Source organism: Myripristis murdjan, chromosome 1 (genome assembly GCF_902150065.1).
Source record: "Myripristis murdjan chromosome 1, fMyrMur1.1, whole genome shotgun sequence".
In the NCBI taxonomy this organism is placed as follows: Eukaryota; Metazoa; Chordata; class Actinopteri; order Holocentriformes; family Holocentridae; genus Myripristis; species Myripristis murdjan.
This window is the reverse complement of record NC_043980.1, coordinates 11,704,645-11,730,782: the sequence shown is the minus strand read 5'-3', so window position 1 is coordinate 11,730,782 and position 26,138 is coordinate 11,704,645. Positions and strand designations below refer to the sequence as shown.

At 39.8% G+C, this 26,138-nt stretch overlaps 1 protein-coding gene across 1 annotated transcript in view; it reads right to left on the bottom strand.

Moving 5' to 3' along the window:
• tusc3 (tumor suppressor candidate 3) overlaps positions 1–26,138 on the bottom strand; it is a 112,361-nt gene that overhangs the window by 61,995 nt on the left and 24,228 nt on the right. Inside the window, exon 2 of the mRNA XM_030061417.1 lies at positions 3,776–3,945. Coding sequence (XP_029917277.1) covers positions 3,776–3,945 — 170 coding nt within the window. The remainder of the gene's footprint in view (positions 1–3,775; positions 3,946–26,138) is intronic.

Below are 26,138 nucleotides of genomic sequence, written 5' to 3'. Positions count from 1 at the left end.
CATGACAGGGTATAAATTATTGTTTCTGATCTGTGTCTCTTGTAATACCAGTCAAACCTGATGATCCATACATGTTACTCCGATGAGAGCAGAGCTAGAGAACCGAGGCTTTACTCTGCTGTACAAGGTGAAGCTGCTTATCTGGCAACACATGAAGGAATGCCAAGGAATCCTAATGAGCATCGCAATATAACTCTATTAGCTGTCTTCCAAAGAAAGGGAGCAAATATTTACTGACACAACCTGAACTCGCCTCAGCACAAGAAATGAAAGTCAGAACTCAGCTGCATCCCTACTTAATAACAAAAGGCTATTGAATTGAAGTGAATACAAATGAACTGAAAGGAATAGACTGAACTGAAGCAAGAAGAGATCAATGAATCGGTGAATTGAAATAAAGCGGGCTAAAGGAGAGAGAAAAGCCTTGGGAAAGTGAAGTGAAAATGTGGACGAACCAGGCAGCTGATGGTCAGAGTCATGAGTTAACGTCACCCACTGCGGGGATTTGTTGCCGAAATGTGACGCTTTCCTGGCTCTGCCGTTTATGACAGTTGTGGAAAAGCACATTGTCATGGTGCACTCTTGAGTACATGGGTTAAATCAAAATTTGGAAACTTAAAATTATACAAAACCTAAAGCACATTATGGACAAAAAAACAAACAAACAAATAACTTCCATTACTTTCTGCTCACTGCAGCATTAATTGGTTGCATATTTATAGAAATCATGTCAGCAGCGAGGGCAAACACTCTCACAGTTTGGCCTCTGTTATACTTCAGAGGAGCTGACATAAACATTATCATCATAGTTTGGCCTGGTCCATCTTCGTGGGTTTCAGATTGCTGGATTCTTGCAGAGATGAATCAGCAGTGCTGTTGCAGAGTCACGGTGCGTTACACTGCAAAGATTCCTCTACATGTTCTTGACATTTGCCGATGCAGGGCCCCTTCCTGTTACTTTGATAATGAGTACAAAACAATGCCAGAGAAAGCGTGTTTTTTAACAGCCGGTCCATTGTCAGTGGCTCTTTCTCAGCTGTTTGAGCACTACATAGTTCCTCTCTGTCTCAATATTAAAAAACAAACAAATAAAAACAGCCTAATTACTAAAGTAGACTGCATTGATCACCAGGAACTACATGAGCAATCATTTTTAAACCCCCTCCCTACTGTTTTTAATGCTCTCTGACCAGCCTTGAACTGTGCAACTGATAGAAAGAGTGATAGAGAAAAAGGAAGCGAGAGAGAGCGAGAGAGACACAGACAAAGAGTGATGTGGGGATGAGGACCCTGGTGATTAGCCGTCTCTTTCAATGCCTGTTAGTTCTCTTAACTCAGACTCCTCTGTTGCCATCTAACATTCATCTCTTATTCGTGCCCTCTCTCTTTTTCTCTGTCTCTTACACTCTCAATATCTTTCTGCTCTAATGATGTGATGCTATCATTCATGTTAACAAGTGCGTGCCTGGAGAAAGGCAGAGATAAAGAAAGAATGAGAGAACACAAGAAAGGTGTAAATTACAATAAAGAGCAAGGGATTACATAAGGGTTAGATGGAGAGTGTGACACTATTGAATGCATGAGGCACATCAAATATGGAGTCTTTCTTCCTTGTTAAGAGGAAGAGAAATGGCACTTGAGATAAATAGATAAACGGATGTGTCAGAGGTCAGTCTGATACAAAGATTGTGTGTGTGTGTGTGTGTGAGAGTCAGAGAAAGAGAGAGAGAGCACAAGATGGGTTAGAGAAAGAGCACAGGACTGAGAGAGAAAGCTTTGTGTGTGTGTGTGTGTGTGTGTGTGTGTAAGTGTGTGAGTCAAGGGGCAAAACCTACGGTAGCAATGATGTGTGAGAGCATCTGTCTGTTGAGACAGAGAAAGAAAGAGAAAAAAGACAGACAGAAACATGGGAGGAAGTGATGCAGACATGAGTAATGAATAAGTTATCTCATCAAGTGATTGATGAAATAGCAGAGTGGCTGATTAAAGTAACAGGCCAGGTCAGGATGGAGACAGTCACTGCTGATTACATCAACTAGTCGGACTTCCTCTACAACATAAGAAACAGTCAACAGCCCCTGTTTTATACTGCAGGACCAGACAGGCCCTGTCACAGATTCCACAAAAAACATTTTTAATGGTCTGAGCCGCAAACAGTTTATGGCGAGTGCATGCTCTCTCCCCGAATTATCACACCACTGCTATGTTTTAAAAGACCTTGGTCGCAGGGTGAGACAAAGTTTACTGGGTTTCAGGCTGACAGGGTTTAAGAGCCTGAAATAGAGCTATTAAGGCCACTATAGGACCAAATCAGGGCTCACAGGTTCCCGCTACAGGACCAAACGGGGCCAGCCAGAGCTTGGATGTTTACACTCCAGCTCAGTTTGCACAACAGGGCTTAACAGGACTATTTTACACTCGCTGGTTCTCACTACAAGACAAAACAAGGCTGGTCTGGGCTCCTTCGCCTGGTTTCCATTATTCTATGAAATGGGTCTACTTTGGCCTCACTAGCCTGTTTTCAACTACAGGACGGGATAAAAGAGGGAAAGCTGGGGCTAAAGCTTATTCTAGTTTCTATTACAGAGCTAACAGCACAAACCAGGGTTTACTAGGGAAGAAGTACTCTCGTGCTTTAAGTGCTTGGGCATGTTAAATATTACATCTACTGTCCCTTTTTCGGGCCACTACCTTACCATGATGCTACAAAGTGATACACCTTGTAAACTATCATATTAGACCAAAACGAATGAACTGACTTCTCTTATTCAGTGCTCTGCCTGCTCACAAAACTTTACCGTGAGAATTAGTGAGCTGCAATTACACTTAGAAATAGCATATGGCAGTCTATTTTACTGTATTTAAAAAGAAATTAAAAAGTAACAGTAAAGAGCAGTAAAGAAAAACAAACAAACAAAACACTTCTACATAATGCAAGAGTTACAAAACCATCCACACCTTTAACAGTAATCCATACAAATTGAACACTACATTGTTGTGAAGAGAAGCTTTGTAAAATTGCAATTTCCAAGTGGGGAAAATTTAATTTGAGACCCCCTCGTAAATTCCTAGCAACCCTTTAATGTTGTGTTTGTGCACATCATAACATATACATATATATCAAATATATAAGGCTAGTTTAAAAGAAATCAAATGACACAATATCATTAAATAAATGCCAAGTCAAAGTCAAGTTTTAAGCAGAATCATTTTGAAACAAAGACACGTCACTTTTAATATTGTATTAAAAAATTTAGTTTGTGCTTGATCTTAAGTCCAATATTAGTTTGCAAGTTGCTGCACAGAGAGGACTTTGCTCAGTGCTTTTAATGCTTTTAGTATGTAAGTGGGTAAGTGGGACCTGCTGGCCTTGTTCTCTGGAATTTACTCATTCCCATTTGGTTGTACGCCTTTTGATCCAAATGTCAACGTGACGCACAGGTTCTTGTTACATAACACTGCTTTCTCCATTCCCCAAGGTGTCTGAGTCTGCGTGTGTATGTAAGGAGAAGTGTGTGCAATATTAAATAAGTTTTGGATGTGTGTGTGTGTGTGTGTAAGTGTATGTGTGTGTGTGTTAGGAGAGCACCAGGACATCTCCAGGGCAGGTGAACTTCACAGAAGTGGCAAAACTTGCAAGAGGACAAGAGAGTCGGCTCAGGCAGAAAGGAAAAAGAAGTGAGAGGAATAGCTGGTATGGTGGGACTATGGAACTAGGCTAGAGTGTGGAAATAACAATTAGCGCATTGGGTCTTGAGCTTGTGAGTGTGTGTACCTGCAGACGGAGCACTGCCTCTGAGGCTGCAGCGCGGTGAACATAACGATGACAGAGTAGTTCCTGGGAGGGGCCTTGACAAAGCGACGGAACTTGTCCCCATTCATCCGGACAACTGAGCGACGAGAGGACCACTCCATCATCTGGTCAACCTTCTCTGACAGCAGGTTCTGGACACGGACACACACACACACACACACGCACACACACACACACACACACACGCACGGGTGGAAAAGAGACATTCCATCAGTATTTTCAGAAGAAAGAAATACCCTTTTCAGTCCAGCATGAAGTGTTCAGTAATGGTTTTAACACTAGCACAAATTTTAAACACAGATCTAGTTTAACTGCAAGCAAAGGTTAAAAAGCAGCAGTGTTGGAATGCATTTGGTTACACAATTCAACACTGAAATGAAATATCTGACCCTGATAAATAAATTGAGTTTTATTCAAAATTGAATAAAGGTTGCATAATTATCTAGGAAATGAGTCACACTTATTTTTAAATAAAAATAAATAAATAAATAAAACTTGCAATAAAGAACTTAGGCTTATTATGTACTCCTTTTGTTGTAAAGATAGAGATATGGCATTTAGAATGAAATGAATGCCATCAAATTAATAGACCATTAGCATCGGCATACATCATTCCACACTGGTCCAGTTAGTTTTTAATGCGCATGCCATTTGCTTAGAAGACCACAGTTCCTACTAAGGCCCTGATGGTCATACCATGACTGTTCCTTGATGATATCATCATATTTATGCCAGAGTTTTTCCATGGACTGTCCACCTGAGTCTTTTTTTTTTCTTCTCCTTAATGTAACTTATGACAGTAATACACTGTGTGACACTGTGTGGCACGGCCCAGGACAGGAAGACTATGCAACGAGTGATTAAAACTGCCCAAAACATCATTGGCACCCATCTACCAAGCATCAGTGATATTGGGGAGGTGAGGTGCCTGCGCAGAGCCAAAAGGATCCTAAAAGACAACACCCACCCCAGCCACAGCCTGTTCACCCTGCTGCCATCAGGCAAAAGATACAGAAGTATTCGCTGCCGTACAACCAGACTACAGAGCAGCTTCTTCCCTCAGGCTGTGAGACTACTAAATGCACCATCTGCACTCCTCCATGTTTAAATAATTTTATTTTCTATACAATCAATTAATCAATCAAAAGGGAACCACACTTTAATTTCATTATTCAACCTGTTGTATAATGACAAATAAACTTCCGTGTATCCTTGTATCCTTGTAACTCTGATTTTAGCCGGATAGTCCCACTAATATTTATTTATTTATTTTTTTTCTAATGGGTGAAAAGTCTGGTTTCTAATCAAATATATGTGTGAAACAAGATGCAAAATACACTGGTATATTCCTGTAAACTGATTCCTCCTGATTTTTGCCTGCCTTCCCCACAAATTCCCCATCAAAGCTACATGGAAGTCTGAGGTTGATGTAGAGGAAGGTGCTGCTGAATGCAAGTTACTAAATCTAAATTTTAATAGGACTGACTCCTGGCCTACACTGAATAATGGGATGCAAACAAAGAAACAGGAATACAACACACCTAACCATTATTTATGGAGAAAACGAGTACTGACTTGGCTGTCGTTGTGTGTGTGTGTGTGTGTGTGTGTGTGTGTGTGTGTGAATGTGCATTGTAGGGGTGCTGCTGTTGATTAAATCCGGTCCGGCTTAGCTAAAAGGTCACAACACAGCGAGCAAGAGCACAATGTTGAAGGTAAACAACAAACACACAGAACACACACACCCACACACACGGAACATATGTGTGTTCGCATAGACACACATAAAGCCAGGCTAGTACATACACATTATTTCTGAAGGTAAAACCATTATAATGGCAGTGTTATATTGTCAGCAGGATTGAACAGTGTCAACTGAATTGGCACAATAACATAATAATTTACCTTCGCCCAATACTCATTTTTACTGAATAGAGCTTGAACGCATCATTACAGACCCTCATCCCTGTTCTGTCCTGACTCGTTTAGCCGACTCGGCTTTGATTCAGTTCTCTTGTGTTGGCATTCGGTTTTTGTGTCATCTGTTACATTTACTCTCTTTAAGTAGCACAACAGGTAACATTATTATCACTGGCATGACTCTAAGTGACAGACAAATAATAATAATGATAATAAAATCCCCAAATTCCCCTTTTGTCTAGAAAGCATCCTGTGGAAGGTGTTTGTCAGTCCCAAGCTCTTTTTTTTTCCCCCTCTCCCTGCTCTTTGCCTACCAAGGATAAATGTAGATTACTCTGAGCTTTAATTTGATTCCCAAACCAAGCCTGGCAAATAAGTAATAAATAAGTAATTACTACATTTTTGTATGAAAAAGCAGACACAGTGGAATTATACATATTTTTTTGTCTGGAGTGGAAGGGCTTTTAAATCACAATTTTATGATGGTGGAGGGCTCAGTGGTTGATGGCGATGGAAGATGATATTGACCATTAGCCCAACCCTAATTGTGTGGCATTTCGATGAGTGAGTATGGCTGTGCGTGTGTGTGTGTGTCCATGTAAATCTTCTGAATCTGTGTATTATGTGTCCTTGTGGCTTTAAATGTGTGTGTCAGTGTATGTGTGTCCATGAATATCCATCTTTGCGTAATGGTAATGTCCTTGTCCTTGTCTCTTTACTCTCTCTCTCTCTCTGTGCATGTGTGTGTGTGTGTGTGTGTGTGTGTGTGTGTGTGTGTGTTAATAACAGAAAAGCACTGCTCAGTTCCTTCCAGCACAATATCTGCCAGACTTAAGCTCTGGAAAACCGATGAATGATGAAATACTGAGATTGGCAGTGAAACGCTTGCTGTGTTTTCCGGCCTTCCGTAAATCAAAAGAAACATCAACAAATCTGTACAAAAAGCATATTTTAATCTATGCAGTGAAACATCTCTCTGTGAATTAGACCACACTGAATGTTTAAAAAGGTCCGCATGCATTTTTCATCGCAGAAGTTTGTCCATCTTCTCAGCATCTTTTGGAGTTTTAACACATGGAGAAATACTGATAAACTGACTCCATTTCTTTTTTTTACTGTCGATTGTTGCAGCTTGAAACAGTTAATGCATTTTTTATTGCCATCTTTTTATTTCACAGTGGTGTTAACAAAACAGATTTGGTGTTATTTCTATGATCTTGGGAGGCTAAAAATCAATATTTGTGGACATGATCAGCCTCTTCCAAAGCTAAAGGTAGGGATGTCCCGATCACGTTTTTTTGCCCCCGAGTCCGAGTCCGAGTCATTTGATTTTGAGTATCTGCCGATACCGAGTCCCGATCCGATACTTCTATAAAACCAGGAAATGATATGTTATTAATGATTGCCAAGAAACAACCGCGGTTCCAGATAGGTCAATATGGAAATGAAATGCACTCTTTGAGACAAATGAAGAAGCTAGTATAACAATTTAAGTGTTTAACAAACTGCATTTTGATAAAAGGCAGTTAATTGGCAAACGCAGATATTGATTAACCGATTTATTTGGACATTAGATTAACATTTTATAATTTAATTATTTTTAATTATTTTCTCAAATGTCTCCACACACAAACATAAATGGCAAGATCTAAGATACTGACAAAATATGTACAAACACAAACAGTAGCAGGAAATAAAATAAAGTACAGAAATTAATACAAAAACCAAGCGGTTGGAAACTAGTATACAGCTGATAGCTTACTGCGCAGGGGGGCTGGGTGCTTGTGTGTGAAAAGCGAAGCGAACAGCAAGTGGAACGAAGGAGAGATGGGAAGGCAGCCAGCGCACGGCATAGCAGCATAAAAACGAACACAATAATTACACAAATCCGTCTCTGATTAACGTTAGGGGGTTTAGTCACTTGGGGGAGTCTGGAAAGTGGCTAAGTTGTCATTGTATCAGCAAGTGGAACAAGGGAGAGATGGGCGGCCAGCGCACGGCATATCGGCACAAAAACAAACACAACAAACGTTACATAAATAAGTTTCTGACTAACGTTAGGTTATAAAGTCACTTGGGGATATTTTGGAAAGTCGCTATGTTGTCATTGTATCACTGGTATTTGCGAGCGCTTGTGTTTTTCGCGCTAGGCGATTCATACCTTCCCCCTCCGCCTAGCCTACAGCGGATATGTCGCGGCTGAAAGGCATCCTCTCAGCATGCACGCACAAACTATTCGCTGCAGTGATTGGTTAGTTCCGTTGTCAGTATTTCATGACGTATGGCCCAGTACCCGCCTAACTCCCTCCGGACAATCCAAGCTAGCATCAACAACAGATTCCTAAAGGAGCCGCAGATTGAATATGTCGGTGTGCGTTTTTTCCCCTTTCCGCGTTCATTTGATCTAGGCGGTCGGTGAAAACGTCTAGGCGGTGCGCCTAAGAAATTATAAGGCAGGGAAAACCCTGACAATAAATATACATATGTATATATATTATTTATCCGATACCTGATCGGGACATAACGTCCGAGTCCCGATCGAGTCTTCAGTCATGTGATCGGCCCCGATTTCCGATCACATGATCGGATCGGGACAACCCTAGCTAAAGGCCATAGAAACAAGATACTTTTTGGAGCTGCCTTATTGAAAATGAAACACAGCTGGGAAATAGTTGGTTTTCCCCAGGAACTGATAGTGTGACAAAACACTGTAATTAGATAAAATGAGCCATTAGGTTTTGCTAACATGGATTCTACATATTACAGTGAAACATAATTATCTAAAAAATATATTGAACTGCATGTCTTGATTGATTTTCTCCATCGTGCTTTCAATCTAAACTAGCTTAGATGGCAAGTGTCCTGTGGGTGTAAAAAAAAAAAATGATGACAAGATTATTGAACTGATTTAATTTGACAAGATGACAAGATTATTGGACGTCAGTGCTGTGTGGTTTTCCTGACTGTCACAGATGAAGAAACAGACTTAAACTGGTTTTTGAAGGTAAGACAGGAGGAAACTTGAAGCATGTTTTTTTTTTTTTTTTACACATTTTCAATATTCTCTATAATACACCCTATATAATAAAATATATTTCTCCATGTTAGAACCTTTGGAAGTTTTCTCCTCCCTTTTGTTATCACAGCATCGATAAATATCAAAAATAACTATTGGCTCCTACTCTCTTTCTGACTGTTCATCCTCCTCTTCATCTATCCATCTCCATTTCAAGTCAAATTTGCTTTAAAGCAACAAAAAGAAAGATAAGATAACTCCAAGAGCAGTGGTGTATCAACTGAGCCAACCATAGGAACATGAACAGATAAAAATACCCGCACAAACACATCGCAGATTCACAATGAATGCGTATCCAGTAGGTATGTATCCCCCCACTCCTGACTTCATCCCTCTGCCTTCTCTGGGATCAAATAACTAATAATAACTAAACACACACACACACACACACACACAAAGTCACAGGCTTGGCTGCAGACACTGGGCAGAAGTGACTACATCTCTCCAGTAAACTGCCTGGAGACAAACAGATAAAGAAAGACAGGAAAACAAAGGATAACAAAGCTTGTAAGAGGATGAAGATGATGAGAGAGAGAGAGAGAGAGAGAGAGAGAGAGAGAGAGAGAGAGAGAGAGAGAGAGAGAAACACACACAGAAACAGAAAGAGAGAGGGAGAGAGAGAGTGGCAGACAGAGAGAAAGAGAGAGAACAAGAAGGAGAGATGGAGGGGTACAACATGTGTTTCTGCTGTACTTTCCTTGTTCAGTTCCGACAGCACGAACTCCTGTGCTAATGGGCCATGTATAATGAGAGGAAAGACTCACTAGGACTAGGAAACACAGCACAAAGGAATGCAACACACACACACATACACACACACACACACACACACACACACACACACACATACATACACACATACATACACACAAATGTCCAAAGAGATACTAAGTGCTTGCTATGCACCTTTGCATCTTTATGTCTTTAATCTGTGTGTGTATGTGTGTGTGTGTGTGTGTGTGTGTGTGTGTGTGTGTGCACCAGTGCTTTGTCCACGTGCACCCAGCTGCAAGTGGAGAGCTGTCAAGCCTGTATGCCATACTGGCAATAATGATGTACTGTCAGGGTGTGTGAAGGCGCACACACATACACACACACACACACACACACAATTAAAAACATGGATTCTATAGCACACATTTGCGTTTGCATTTGTGTGTGCACACATGAAGAGCTGGAAACAATGTTGATCCCCATGCTCCCTTAAACACACAGACACAAACAACAGAGCAAAAAAAGAGGATAAAGGCCAGAGGAGTGGTGGAAGAAAACAGAGACAAGGAAAGGCACAGAGATAGGGAGCACGAAATAGATCATGTGTTATTGTATAGTCTGTATAAGCATCTCCATATATTTTGTGGACCACTTAGACATAATTTTCCTGAGTGTGTGTGAGTGTGAGAGACAGAGAGAGAGAGAGAGAGAGAGAGAGAGAGAGAGAGAGAAGTGGGGGGTCCTGCCTCCTTTTGGTCAAACTTCATTAATCAGTTGGGGGCCTTCTGGGGTTGACCAAGAGTGTGGTTGGTTAATTGGTGGGGTAAGGGCTGTGGTGAGTTTCCTGACTAAGAATTTCTTAGTCAGGAAATCCACCAATAGCCCTAACCCGATTATAATCATCATTTTGAAATTATAGCCTTGCATTAGCCTAACATTTATATTTCCTCGATAGGGTCCTCAGCATAATGAAAGACAGTTTACTACATTGATTATCGTTTCACTCTCACCATGATTATCCCCCAGGCTATAATATGACAATATATAATTTGTTTTAAAAGCCGCTGCGCACACAGAAACCTTTTCCAGTGATGGTAGCAAGGACAAAAACAGGAGAGCATAGCCTAATGTGCATCCATTGAGGTTTAGGGGTCCTTGACATTAATTAAACAGTCGCTCAACAAGACCACAGAGTAATGCTGGCAGTATAAGAGAGTGGATGACACTTTCCTCCTGCTTGCCGTCCAAAAACCAAGGTTAAAAAAATGCACCAAAAACAAACCACTTTTACATTTATAGCCGGCATTAGCCTATTTTAAGAATTGGCCTCAGATGCCTCCCACTGTGGGTCATAAACTTGACTCATTTCATTTAGACAGGCAACGTTATTTGCAACTCCATGGCGGTCTATCCAAAATAACTTCTCCAATCAAATCACTTATACTCTAATTCATTATGCTTTCTCCCAAAGTGTCCCAGCGTAATGTGCAACCAAGCAACACAACATTCAGTTCCAGCCAGTGAGCAGAGTTTGGATGATACTACTATAAAGTAAGTTCCAGGATCCTCAATGTCATTTATAATAGTTTTGGCCATCACTGTTTCCGAGATTTCAGCAAAAAAGTGATATATGGGTGACGTCCGACGCCAAGCAAATGGGCAAGGTTGGCTGTGAGGATGACACCTGGAAAATGGAATAAATTAATACCCTGGAAGGATGAAATAGTGTTTTAAGAGCCGGTCCCGTTGCTGTAAGAGTGCACGGCTTTGATACCCACAAGAGAATATGTGTGGCCAATGATGTCCAAGTGCCCCTGAGCAAAGCATCATAAAGCCATGCCTGTTATTTCATTTTGCTCATGGTGAATAAGGCTAACTGCTAAATACCTAAAATTTTAAACTTAAATTGTTGATTGTTGACATTTTGTTTAGATGTAGCTGCACTTTGTAAAACTTTTTTCCAAAGTGCTATACAGAATTATTACAATGATTATGCTTATCATTATTGACAAAACGCTGCCTTGAACTTGAACTGAAAACATAGTCATGAGCAATTCATTACACAAATCTAGTTAAAAAGCTAATCCATAAGACCTTCAAGTGACTCCCACACACCGCAGAGTGCTTTAACTCCGCTTTAACTGACACACACACACATACACAAATATGTCCATAATCTCCATAAGCACTCCCAACAGCTTCTGACCATTAAAAACATTTATTTTCTACCCCACTGAGCACAGTGGGCAGTAAAGTGAGTCACTCTGTGTGTGTGTGTGTGTGTGTGTGTGTGTGTGTGTGTGTGTGTGTGTGTGTGGCCTATAGATATGATGTTCCACCCATCTGACTCTCTGTCGCTCACTCTATGAATGTCATAAAGCTGACACTCTCTCACACACACATTAGGTCATGGGCCAGGCTGCAGAATTTATAAATAGTGGAATTTTGGACTAAATCTCTTCCTTCCTGTATTATTTTAATTTCGTAAATCATTTCAGTCTCTGGTCAGGACTCAATTTTCTTTTCTTCTCCATTTTATTTGCTCCTGTTGCCCTCTCTTCCTTGTCTTTTCATCGGCACCCTGTTGTTTTCTTATTCCTCGCAATGCAAAGCCACTCCTGTAAGCTGAGAGCTGGCTCTTTCTTACAACGGCTAAATAAAGAATAAAGGCATGGTGGGACTTAAAAAGAGAAACACTCCCGATTGCAGGGCATCCACAGAGACAGAGGAGATAAGAGGAGATGCAAGAACTGTACGAGAAATAGCACTCAGAGGAGAGGAAAAGAGAAAATTCAGAGAGAGATGATACGAGTGGAGTGAGGAGAGATGAAACGGAGGGAGAGAAAATAAGAAGGGGGAGCGAGGATGAAACATGAAGGAGCGCAGAAAGGCAGAACTGACTCAACAGCAATGATGACCGCACAGTGGGAAGTTATGTCAGTCAGTAAGCCAATTAATCAGTCAGCCAGCCAGCGAGCAGAAAAAAAGACTATGAATAAGTCAGTTGTTCAATAGGAAGTCAGTCAATTTGCTGGCTAATTAATTAGTCATTTAGTCACTAAGTTAGTCAGCCAAATAATCAATGAGACAGTAAGTTGCTTAGTTAGTTTGTTGGTTAGTTAATCAGTCAGTCAATTATGCAGCTAGGCAAATAAAATGAGTCACACAGTCAGTCATGTGGTTAGTGAATCCATCAGTCAAATAATTCAGTTAGTCAGCCAAATAATTGGTAGGCCATATTTAATTGGGATGGTAGAGTCAGTCAGTCAGCCAAATATGGTTATCAGTCAGCAAAAAATAATAGGCTAAATGATTTTTTGTACAAAAATAATAAAAATTAAAAAAAAAAAAAAAAAAAAAAAAAAAACTCTGAAATGGTCCTTTAGTCACTCAGGCAGTGATTTAGTGAGTGTATCAGTCAATCCAAATACCTGGACAGTCAGTTAATCTGTCCCATAATCAGCCAGTCAGCTGATTGGCTAATAGGTCAGTTAGTTAATCAGTCAGTAAGTTAGCTCCCTCAATACCCAGTCACTTGGCCAGTCAGTTAATTACTGAGTCAGCAAAATAATTGGGCAGCCAGCAAATGAAATACTCATTCAGCAAAATCATTTTTAAGTCAGTCAGCCCAAGTCAGTTTGCTAACAAAATAAGCAGTCAGTCAGGCATGTAGTGCAGTGTGCATTAGCAGGCCAGTCCCAGCCCATTAGAGGAGCAACAGCGAGTCAAACCATGTTAGAGCTGACCTCTGCTGCAGCTGCTGGAATTAGAAAAGATAGAAAAGGCATTTCCTGATGCATTTTGATCGTCTCCTTCAGTTCACCTTCTAATGCTGCCATATCATCTGCGGTACATTGTGAAAATTTTAATTGTTTCACGTGAGGGGAATGGGAAAAAAAAAAAAAAGTTGAGTCTTTGAGTACAGCAGCCACAGCAGTACTGAATTGAGTAAACCATCTCTGTAAACGGGCAGGGACCCAAATTATACAAATTTGATTGAGGAGTGGGAGCACATATGCCTCAATTCCAACTGCAAATTTGTCCAACAATTTTTTCTTTGGTTGAATTAACATTTTATTTGCGAAGGATCAGATTCCTGATAGCTGTTTACCTGCATTCGAAATTTCATTTGAGTTTTCGTCCAAGCCCCTGCTGGCTAAAAACATTATGTCATAATACATTTCATTAAAAGGCAAAAGGAATTGGACAGCAAAAAATAATAAAAGAGTAAAAGGCCAGTCCAGAGCGTCGTAAGTGGTGAAAAGTTAGCCACCAGGAATAAAAACAGCCAAGTCAAACCAGAGTTATAAGGCTGATTGGATGCTAAAGTCAGTGCGGCCGGTCAACATACATTCCAATCGCTATTAAGTCTCCAGCAAGAGAAAAATGAGTTAAAAATGACCAAACACAAATTGAAGTGATATTCCTATGTAGTGGAGAGCTACACACCAAATAGAAAAATAAAGCAACTATTTAAAAATGATCTCAACATAGACATGGATAGCTAAATTACTCTGCTAGGCAAACAATTGCTGTACAACTGTAACAAACTCTTCACACCAAGCAATAAACATTACTTCATTTATAATGGAGTGGGAATATTCGCATGGATATGTACAGTCACCAATTAGGAGTAAGACTGTAGCGAAGAGGAGAAAATGCAGGCGTGCTCCATTAGGATTTTTTGGCTACTCTTATTTCCATGCATTGTTGAAGGAACAAAAAGAAACGGTTACCTGATTTTCATTTGGTTCAGGGGATGTTTTTTGAGTTGCTGACAAATTCTTTGTTCCCTATTGTCTATTTTGTTTATTCAGCTGTGATTCCATTACAGGCCTCTAGTTTTTAACCTCATCTGCACAAAGTTTCATTTGTTTATCTCATCTGTATATGTTCTAGTGTGTGAATAAATAAAATGTAAATCTAAAATGTACAGAGCCTGTCTAGTTTTGTTTGTGTGCATATTCATCATTTCATTCAGCGTGAGCATGGTGCAAGGGACCCGCATGAAGTTTGTCCCCCAGGGCCCTGTAGTCCTATGATTCGGCCCTGACTCGGTTAAATGGGGATATAGATTTAGGTAATAACAACAACATCATGTAATTCACCAGGGCAAACAAATCTATTAGCAATATCCATAACAATTTGACTACAAAAACAACAAAAGAAGTGTTGCATACCTGCCTCATACATTGTATTTGTTTGGAGTAAAGAACATGAGAGCTCAAAGCAGTGGAAAACTGCTACGTGGCATTCACTGTTATCTACCCTGAAGTGGGGGTATTTCTATTGAAGTGACACCAAGATGATTTGCTCTATTGCGTGGCAGCCACTCATCTTGAGTGTGCCGGTCAAATCACCTCTCAAGATCCCAGTTGCTTTGAATGGGAGGGTTTGACCTATCCACATTCAAGCGGTGTGGTCTACACTTTAGAGAAATCCATTGCTGCTGACAGGCGTGAGGCTCCATTGTGCCATCCAAATTCTTCACATTGATTTTCACTGCCCGCACAAAAGCAAATATGACAGACAAAATATCATGTCCTTTCAAATGAATTGAAGACCAAAGTATTTTTTTTTCCCTCCCCAATCCACAAGTGATAGCTGAGATGTTGTAATCAGAAAGAGCGCTGAGGATGTGTCCGGCAATGTTCAAAGTCTCCATTTTTTAGTACTAGTATTATTACTGTTTTATTAAATTATTTATTTATATTTGGAAATGGTTGTATCATCTTTCAAGGAGTTTCATGCTGAGGTGATGAGAGAACTGGACTGAATTTTATCGATTTGTTTTATCTCTTTTCTGCCCTTCTTCCTTTTCTCTCTTCACCAATCCCTTGCTATCTTGCCATTGCCTTTGTCTATCTACCTTTTTCTTCAAGGTGTCGGTGATAGTGAAGACTTTAAAATGTTTATGATGCTGGTTAGAATTAAATGTAAGACCAATATTGCAAGAGAAATACTTGAAAAAAGAAAGCAAGTGTAGTGATTCTGTTCAATTTTATGACACTGCATGCTGTGTATGCCTTGTCCAATGTCTCTTCACTACATATATGCTACTTCTATATGGAGTTTTAGATGAATATAAAAAAAAAAAAAAAAAGCTTGCGAAGCACATGTGCAAATGTGCACATGTGCAGATTTGCACATGCTGTTTTGATATAAGTGCTATACAAATAAAGTTATTATTATTACTATTATTAGTAGTAGTATTTTTATTATGATTAGTAGTAGTAGTAGTAGTAGTAGTATATTATTATTAGTAGTATTTTTATTATGATTAGTAGTAGTAGTAGTATATTTCTGTATGTTTTTATACTGCATGATTACAGTATATTATTTTAAGATAAGATAAGATATTCCTTTATTAATCCCACAGTGGGGAAATTTCCAGTATTACAGCAGCAAAGTGGATAGTAGAATATGAAGCATAATAAATAAATAGCAACAAGCAATATAAACACTATAAACAAGGAATATAGAACAATTTAAACAGCAGAATTACACAATAAAGTGAACAAAAAAGTGAACGCAGTGGATTCAAGATTCAGTTACTGAGCTGCCTAAACCTGAGGAACAACCCGCTCCGACGGAGGTTCAGAGTTAGCGTGAAACCATGAGACCAAGTGACAGAACCCGACGCCCGGTACTGGGATTTTCCTAATTTCCCTACATTCTGCTGTGTTTCTTAGTGTATCTAAATACTATAAGCTCAAACAATAACCCAACTCCCCTGCCTGAAATTTAAACTATATCATTTAAGACATGTTAAGGCCTTTCCAGAAATTCCAAGCATCATGCTCCCTCTATACTGATGGTCTTTATTTCCACTTTTTGTTACCTTTATCCCACACAACTATTTTGTTCCCACCTTTTGTGTTATAATTTTTTAATCATTTCTATCTCTGCTTATTACAGTTAAATCCTCTCTGTTCTCTTGTGCCTTATTCTTTTGTGCCTCTTTCCTTTCAGAGCATTAATCCCATAATCCCACTCTCATTTGCCTCATCTGCCTCCTTCCATCTCCCTACCCAGGTTTAGACCAGCACAACCTTGACATTCACACCCGTTCTCATCCTCTCCAGCCCCTCTCTCCTTACCTTGTATCCTCAAGCTTACATGGCTAACTTCATTCATTATGGAGAGGGACACACATACACACGCAACCACACACACACACACACACACACATTTGCTTCATTATACTCTCAAGGATATTCCATCAACCATATACCCTGTTTCCAAACCTTGACCTGTAAGTCAATTTTTTGAGCAAGGCACTACCTCTCCCAGGGTTGGGTGATCAATTCCCACTGGAGTTACCTGTGCACTATTAGTAGGGTTGCACCAATCGATCGGTCCAAGATCAGAACCAGACAAGTTTCAGAGACATCAGCTGAGACCATCAGTCCATCTGACCATAAAGCCAATTGCTGATCTCAGGCGACAGTTTTGCCGGATAGTGATTGAGGATCAAAAACTGAAAAATTTGTGGGTTTGAGACCATTTGAATTTGTACAATCTTGAGCAATTTAACATTTCAAACAGTGTGAAACAGTGTTTAAACAGTGTCGCTGAACTGGGGGAAAGTTGGGACTAATGTAAACATGTCTCTTATGTGGCATTTCTACAAAGTCTGTGAAGAAGAATCAAAGTTTACTGTTTCTAAAACATGCAAAGAAAAAGTTGCCCATAGCGGAAGTACCATGACGATACTTGCAGACCCATCACCCAAGGCTCCAGACCAGCGACATCCCGTCATAGAAAAATGTGTTAGGGATGGACTAACATCTCCTGAGGGACACCTCCAGGAATGAATGAATATTACTATTTGCCTAACACACAAAATGACTGAATGGATCAACTGCCCATCAATAGCAGTTACAGCAAGTGTAGTCTCCTAAAACCGGTGGATGCATTGACCGCTGCATGCTGGCACTCCGGTGAACAGAGAGCAATTTGTAGCTCAATGCATCCTGGAATTCTTGCTATGAAGAGAGTGAAAAAAAAGTTTTAAAGGAAAGTGGCTGCATTGCTACTCTCTATTCATTCCTTTAGACCCACAACAGGTCAGCTGAATATCTGACTTTGTGCTTCCATCTCTGTATATTTCTCTCTGAGACCTTCGGTATCTCTCTGCAGTGACTCCAGTTGGTGTTCAAGCACACTGGCTCTATCTTCACCGTGCCTCACCCATTGTTCCACCTATTCAACCCAAGTTGTTAAGGCCATGATTTTAACGTCTAGATAAGCTCCTTGCCCTGAGATCTTTTTAGACGGCCCAGTCCTTGACATAATGGCTTTCATTAGCTTGCTTGAACTGTATTCTTCTCTATCTGCAGGGTGGGTCAAGGTGGACACGGTTTGATGGTTTGGTTTCGGCTTCCATTCTTTGCACATGGCTGGTTGTGGACTGGATTGTTCATTCAGGGGGGTTCTTACTTCACAACCCTTCACTCTTTTGAAGTTATTAAGAAACACATGCTTCAGACTCTGAATGCTTTTTTGAAGATTGTAGGTTTGATTGCGGGATGTTCAATGTGTGTTTCTCTTGCACTGCATGCTGGGAGTCCAAGCCCTGCCCTAAAACTACACCTAACCTTAGTTTCTTGTAAAAGTCTGGACCAACAGAGTCTTCACCTTAGGTAAATTATTTCATCTTTCTGCTCTTGTAAGGACCAATCATCAAGCACAAGAACACACACACATATGCCATCAAAATGTGTTTTAGGCACCTAGATTGATTCCACATAGACCCTGATCATCATTGAAATGTTAGTGTAATATTCCAATCACTGTGTACAGGGAGGACACACCACATTTAGCAACATTAACCAATGAGAGGGAATCAAAGTGACCACAGAAGGAAGATAAGCTGACCTATTTGAACAACCTCAATTCATCTTGGAGGGATTAGCATTTAAATGTAGCTTGGTGCCCTTTCTAGACAAAGATATCTATTATCTACATTGGTGGTTTACTGTGAGGCGTAAATAGGATCATTAACGCCTGTTGGTGTTAATGGTAAATGGAATGCAAATTAATTACATGTGTGTACAATCTGGACTCACATGATTAAGGTGCTACATGTGTCTTTTTAAACTTCAATATATCATTGTCAAATTAACTCTGAAAATTTGGCATAACTGACATAAAAAATGAAACCATAGTCAAGATGATTGGTAGCCTCTAGCTCACACCAGCAGTCTTGTTAGTGCTTCTCTTAAGATCACATTTCCCCCTCTCCCTGGTTTTGCTCTCAGTGTGTTTGTTTTCTCCTTTAACTTTACTCAAGAGGACAAAAATGTGAGATTTTTTCCATCACTCTGACTCATTTCACCATCTGCTACTGCCATAAAAGCTTTAGTCCTATTAGTGCTGGAAGAACAAACGCCTTTTCCTGATTTGTGTTGTAAGGAATTGTTCAATATATTGTGCAGCAGATTTGTTGTATGGTCTAACGTGGTGGCACATAATCTAAAATACAGCATAGAGACTGGTAGAGGAATACTATTCTTCTGAGCAATGGTCTTGTTTGTATATAGTAATTATACCTGGTGTCTCAGTGTTAATGTTGTAGTGATTCATAGACCTTGTAAGCGACATCAGCATTGCCATACGGTTGCATATTTCTCTGGGATAAACACAAATAGGATTTCACATTATCATCTATGTCAGTCTATTCATCGCTGGCTTGTATAGGTTTATGTATATGTACCTCAGTTGTTACTAGGTTATTACATTTCTGTAACCATTTTCAATGTTGTTTTTAAGTCAAAGCAGCTAGTACAAGCTAAACACTTGGGAACACTTTATGCCTGCTCAAGTTTGCTGCTTAAGTGTTTCTGATCATTCTTAAAATGCTCATATATCAGCCAACAAAACTGACAATATGACTAAGAAATTCTAAGCTAGCTATACTGTGAAATGCTAAGCTGGGAAAAGATTACAACACCTGGGTACAACTTCTGAACAAAGCCGTGATTTGGCTGATGGCAGTGGGTGATGTAGGTTATCTGGGCCAAATTATTTAGTTTGCCTTGTTGCTAAAATGCTACAGATGGCACTTTGGATATTACGATGTAAAGGGATCAACACAAATGTATATTTGCACAGAGGCAGCATTTTATTGTAATATGACAATCAGTTACACTCGACTAGTTTGGAATGAAGAGCCTTGCTCAAGGGCACCTCTGTGGCAGCTGCTGCTGAACTGGGACAGTCCAGATTTCTGCCGACAGTCAGGACTTTGGTCTGCAAACCTTTCCCCAACAAAAAGCCTATGATATTTGTTCAATCCACAATCCTGCTCTCTCGCTGCGGTCCAAACAGGGAGCTATTGTAAGTGAATGGGTCACAGCTTTGGCCATCAGGCCCCCATACAGTTCCTTCCAATTCTCCCATTGTGAGAAAGATTACTAGAAATTGGCCGGGGATAACACAAGAGAAAGCATCGGCTTTCTCTTGTTCTGTTACACACACACATGCACACACATGCACACAAATACACACAAATACACACAAATACACACAAATACACACAAATACACACACACACACACACACACACACACACACACACACACACACACACACACACACACACACACACACACACACAGACTTTGTTCTTTATGAAAACCAGCAAAAAATCCTGGCAAGTCAATTTCTGGTAATTGTAGTGTACTTGTGAAGACTTGGAGGACTTTGTGTGTTGAGTAAAACCCAATGTACTTTAACACACATAGAAACACATACAGTACACACACACACACACACACACACACACACAGATGGAGGGTGTGAGGGCAGAAAAGGGGAGAAGAGCAACATTAGGCAATGATTTAGATTTTTTTTTTTTTATTTCTTCTGGAAAGTCTTTTTTTGAAAATTGAAAAATTGAGATAAAAGGGAGGGGTGGGATGAAAGAGGTGGAGGCGGAGGTCACTCAGAGGTCAAGGAAAAGGGGTTTTGAAAATGGGATTGTGGGAGAGAATATACAAAGGCCAATGTAGAAACAAGTGATTCAGCCACAAGCAGCAATACCAGGGTCCTAGCACATAGATGAATGTCGGCAACTATGAATCTCAGAAGTAGTGGAAGAGGAACAACAATGGATGTTTGCTTGAGTGTTGAGGGTTGATAGGCAGCTGCTATGGTGATAAAGTAATTAGAGAGTAAAGTTTAGGTATTTGACATCAAGATTTGTATTGACAAGCTTGTTTGTCATAACCACACAAAATTTCATGCATTGACTGAGGCATTAAGCTGTCTGCCTGATGTAAACGTTTTGCATTTGTGGCACACTCTAATGATGGAATACACTCTAATAATGTAATGACTTAGATACATGTACTGGGTGAACACTGCTGAACAGGTGTATCAAATTTCAGCTTGATATCTTAATTTATTCATGAGTTAGGGTATGGTTTATAAAACTAGCCTCACGTTCATATTTTGGGGTAAAACCAAATTTTTGGGTATTGCATATAAAAAAAATCCAAAACATTATTTTTTTTTCTGGCTTGGTTCAGATATGCTACCAAATTTGTCATGATGGCTCAGAATTAGTGGGGAAAAAACAGATATAATATATAGTTTCAGAGACTTATGGTTCAAAATTTAGACGCCAAAATGTAAAGTCTGATGTTATAGCACTGTCATCTGGTCCATCGGTAAGTACAGTTTCTGAAACACAGATACGGCAGGACACATCCTCAGCGCTCTTTCTGATTGCAACATCTCAGCTATGACTTGTGGATTGAGGAGGAAAAAAATAGTTTGGTCTTCAATTCATTTGAAAGGACATGATATTTTGTCTGTCTTATTTGCTTTTGTACAGGCAATGAAAATCAATGTGAAGATAGGGCCAGATAAGGCAGAAGAAACAGAAACTAAGGGGGAAAAAATCTCAAGAGATGCAATGGGGTTGCAAGCAGTTGCTTTGGCACACTAATAAAAAGGGATATTAAGACTAAATGATTATGTCCAAATGACAGAAGTACCCACCTTTATAAGAAGGCACCATGCCCAAATTTTACGAGATATGGTATGCCTGCATTTAGATTGAGAGGTGCTGTGTGGGCAGGATAGCACACTAATGGGAAAAGCCAAATCTCTGCTGTCAGAGGAATAATCAGAACCCAGGTTATGGTGGATGACTATGGCACAAGGAGAACTAGGAGGATTAGAGAGGTAAGTCGTCTCTACTGAAATGTCTATGCTATCTGAATACTTTGTCATGTTAACCTTAACCTTAAGGTGGTAGGAGTCATTAAACCATCGGATTCAGTACCTTCTGAGGGCTTCTGCTTCGCAAGATCTCTAATCCCCTGTGACCCGGCCTGCTCTAGGGACAGGTATCATGCTTGGCTTAAACAGTCATTTATGATGCCTGATAAAATAGCGGCACAAAGTCCAGAAGGGGGCAGGCTATCCTCTTTCAGCCCCAGAGGAAGGGTCAGTGTCTACAAGAAAATCCCTGACCTGCACAAACCTGTGCTAGCCAGCGACTCAGCAACACTTAGCAGCTGTAATTTTTCATCATTACGCTTACCTGTTAGAGGACCACAGACAATTCATCAATGCCGACACATCTTTCTAGCAAAGTCACATGTCCTGGCTATGTTACCCCGTGTGACTTCCCATTGCCTCATCCTAACATCACTGGTGCTGACATGTATTAAAATAACATTATCATAGGTCAAAGAAATAATTTTCTCTCAAGCTTCTCAAGCCTCTGGTTAGCTAGTTACTACATAAACACATTTTGATTTATTTTTTTGCTAGTTAAACTTTAATGCCATTGATCAAATATAGTTACCGTAGTAATGTCATAAAAACATACTTGACTGGATATAGTCTGTGGGATAAAATGCATTAGTGTGACTTCAATAGTATTGCTGTAGTGCACAGGATTCAGGGTATGCAGTGTAGAAATTCAACTGAATTTGCATTAAATCTGATTGTTTTAACCAAGATAATGCTGCAAGATGCTTTTTTATCAACGACATTTATGTTACCTGTTATTGGCAAATTGGCAATTTTGCAAATTTCCAGTTTACTTGTGTTCTCACTCTGTAGTTGCACATCAGCAGCAGAAGCAGACTGAATCCATTCTGAGGTTATAAAGCTATATAGTTACCTTGCACTTTAAAGGTGAATGGAGAAATTATGTGCAAATGTGTTCCGGGGATCTTGAAAGGATGTAGGCCTAAACAGCATATATTTGCGTAGGATAAGATATAAAACAGACACCATTCCATATTTTTCAATTGTATGCGTGTGAGTGTGGGGACAACCAATGTGCTTTTACACTGCCAGCATATGTCAGCCCATAATCTGCAACACCATGAAATACCATCACTAGTCAGGGGAAGTGAAGGGGGAGGGGATGGATTTGTCAGCTTATCTACCTAATAACAATCATTTGAAATAAATGCATTTTTTTTTCTGCCTTTGTCCGCTCGTCTTTCCATCTGACACACTCTGGTGATTTTATTTTATTTTTTCTCCTATTGGTGCCAGTGGCTGTGTCTCTCCATGATACTTATGGAATATCTAAAGATTTGTCTGCTTTTCACTTACAGATTACAGCTTCTCCCAAACCTCCTAGGCATATGGTGTGACATTTTAAATCTTCTGTCACTTCCCTTCCCTAGAGCGCCTGCCACACATTCTTTTGTGTTTGTTGGTGGGGATGTCTTCAAGTTTTATCAAGTTCAATATAAGACTTTTTAAGAACACTTTAACGCCAGTTAAAATGAAACATACGACCAATTTTGCAATTGAAATAAATGTGAAAATGACATTAACTGCAGACCTATCAGAATATAAATTAGGTCTGCATGACTGGGCTGAATTTTCACTGAAGCTGAAGAACAGCTTAGACACCCTAACATTTTCAAGACCTCAAACTAAAATAGGACTTTAAAATTGTGTATTTCACTGTACTCAAAACACTTTAAGGATTTGAGTTTAGATATTATGATTTCAGACATTTTAAGACTTCTTATGAACCTGCAGACATGTTTGTTATATTTAATTTTTCAAAATCAAGCACTGCAGGCTTATCACTTTGGATGTCAAACAACGTGGTGAGTGTAAGGTTGAAGTGCAGACATTCAGCTTTGTTTGGTTATTTTTATCTATGTGGCATGTGCAGGGAAAGATGACAGCACCTTTTGATGTGAATGGTCACCCCATTTCAGGGGTATTCAAAATTAAATAAATTAGTCATGTCCCAGGGATAAAAATAAACCCCAACGAGTGTCTGGCTTTTAACCTCACAGTCACTGTATCAGTTGGCATCCAATGTGATAAAAGCTAAAACATAAAAAAGTGTATTAGTGCTCAAATATCTCTCATCTCTATCGACCTAGGAAGCATTCCTCCACATCAGGATTTTTATTTAAACCTTTATTTATCCAGCAAGGCCTTATCTGGCCTGTATGAAAACAGTGTTCTACTGGTGGCCACTGACCAGCTGTACCCAAGGGTTAGCCTGAGTGCCTTTCCACCTTGGCAATAGTTTTTGACGAAAAGGAGAGTGCTATGTGCATTTCATACCTCAATAAAAATAGCAACACTGCATAGAAATTAATGCCATTTGCCGCTGGATCTGGATCTGAAAAAAAGTCTTGCATAAGAATTGCGTGCATGCCCAAGAATCTCAATTTTGCATCGAGTCTATGTGAGGTCATACGCTCTCATTGGTATTTCCCTTCCATAGGCAGTGGCAGGACCTCACCCTAGACTGAATCTGGGCATTTTGTCATAAAATAATTTAAAATTACTGGCATCAGAAGAACAATTTGCACACCTATTTCATGAGACTGGTGTGTAAAAGAGGGATGAGTGGATCAAAAGTTGTAAACTCTCGAACTGTATAACTTGCAGTGATCCCTTTATTCTAATTTTTGTAATTCATGACGTTCCGGTGCTAGACCTTCATCAAACAAAATTACTGTCATTAATTTAAATCATGCAAATCTAGCAATGCCAATGGTCCCGTAAAATACTGAATCATTTCGTAACCGAAAGATTAGACCGTGTCTAGACGGTCTAATCTCAAGTGTCACGTCAGCATCACACTCACAAAACAACACCGTTCACGCAAGACTGAATCAGCTAGTTAACCTAGCCCCAGGTCCTTTGGGTTGTCGCGCATATTTCAAAATGTAAATCAAGCAGCAGTAGTTCTCAAGGTCAACCTAAACCTGACGGGCTCAATGCCAGGCTCCTTAAAAAAAAAAATCCAGAAGTTGCTTTAGTGTCTATCTGCCTGTGTGACGACTGTTGCACTTCTTTCTGTGGAGCTGCAACTGTGTGAGACACACACTTCACTTCATGGTTTATTTTGTTGCTGTTGTCGTTCTGTTCGATTGAATGGTAGAGTTACAATGCTTAATCCCCCCTTCTCTCTTTGACTGTGCATGAAGGTGCTACTATTTCTAGACAGTGCTATTTCTTTTCAATACTGTATTAATGGTGATGTTATACCTTCTCCTACTCTGCACCCAGTATTGACCTGCTCAGTAATGTTAACACAGTCTGCGGCGCTGTCTCCTTTCTCCTCATTAGCATCATCATCATTATCACCTGCCTACTATTAGCAAATGTATGGTACTGTCAACTGTAGTAAAGCCACAAAGTTTGAAAAAACAAATTGTCTATAGATTGCAAATTGTAAATAAATAAATTAAGTTTGGATTTTTTTTAATTGGGTATCAACTGCATGATTATGCATGTACTGTCACAGAAATTGACTTTAAATGCCACCAATAACTTTACCACCCACCACTAAAAAAATTCTAGGGGGGAAACACTGTAGGTGGATATCTATATATGGGAATTCAACAACAAACACATAATCACAGAAGTATGCTGGTTTTAAGCTGAGCACAGCCATGTTCCTCACATTCACACCTAACATTACAATTACAAGACCATAAAATGTGATTTGTTTATTCACTTTCCCCACCCACTTTTTGTCTATTCAAAACAATGCTGACACAGTTGGCACCAAGAACATTTTAACAATATAAAATGTAGTGAGTGGTTCTGAATTATCAAGGGCTAGTTTCTCTAACCCTCAAGGCTACTTCAGAGCACATAATGCAACTTACTTTAGAGGTTCATTTCATCAAAGTCACTCTGGATAAGAACTAAATACCTAAAAACATAATTGTAAAGTCTGTCTGCTTGATTCCCTTTGCCTCCCTTTTGGCCTGTTATTTCCTCTGTTTTTTCCCCTATTTTTGCAGGTATTTTTCTCCGGGGAGGGCACAGACACACACATCTCCACTTGCCTTTATGGGGCGTCAGCGCAGTTTGATTTTGTTATAAAGCCGGTCCAATAAAAGCTGGGAATGAAGAGAGAGGGCAAGTGGCCAGTTTTACAATGAAAACAATAGGGAGACAGCACGAGCACAAAGGGAGCATGTGGCAAGTATATTTCTCCCTGCAATAAAGCAAGAGATGGAGGGATGAATGGAAGAGAGGAAAGTAAATGAGAAATGGAGAGGGGGAAGAAAGGAGGTGAGGACAGATGAAGGAAAGAGGAAAATGACCTGGGCAAACAGAAAGAAAGAAAAAGCAGGATATGAGAGACAT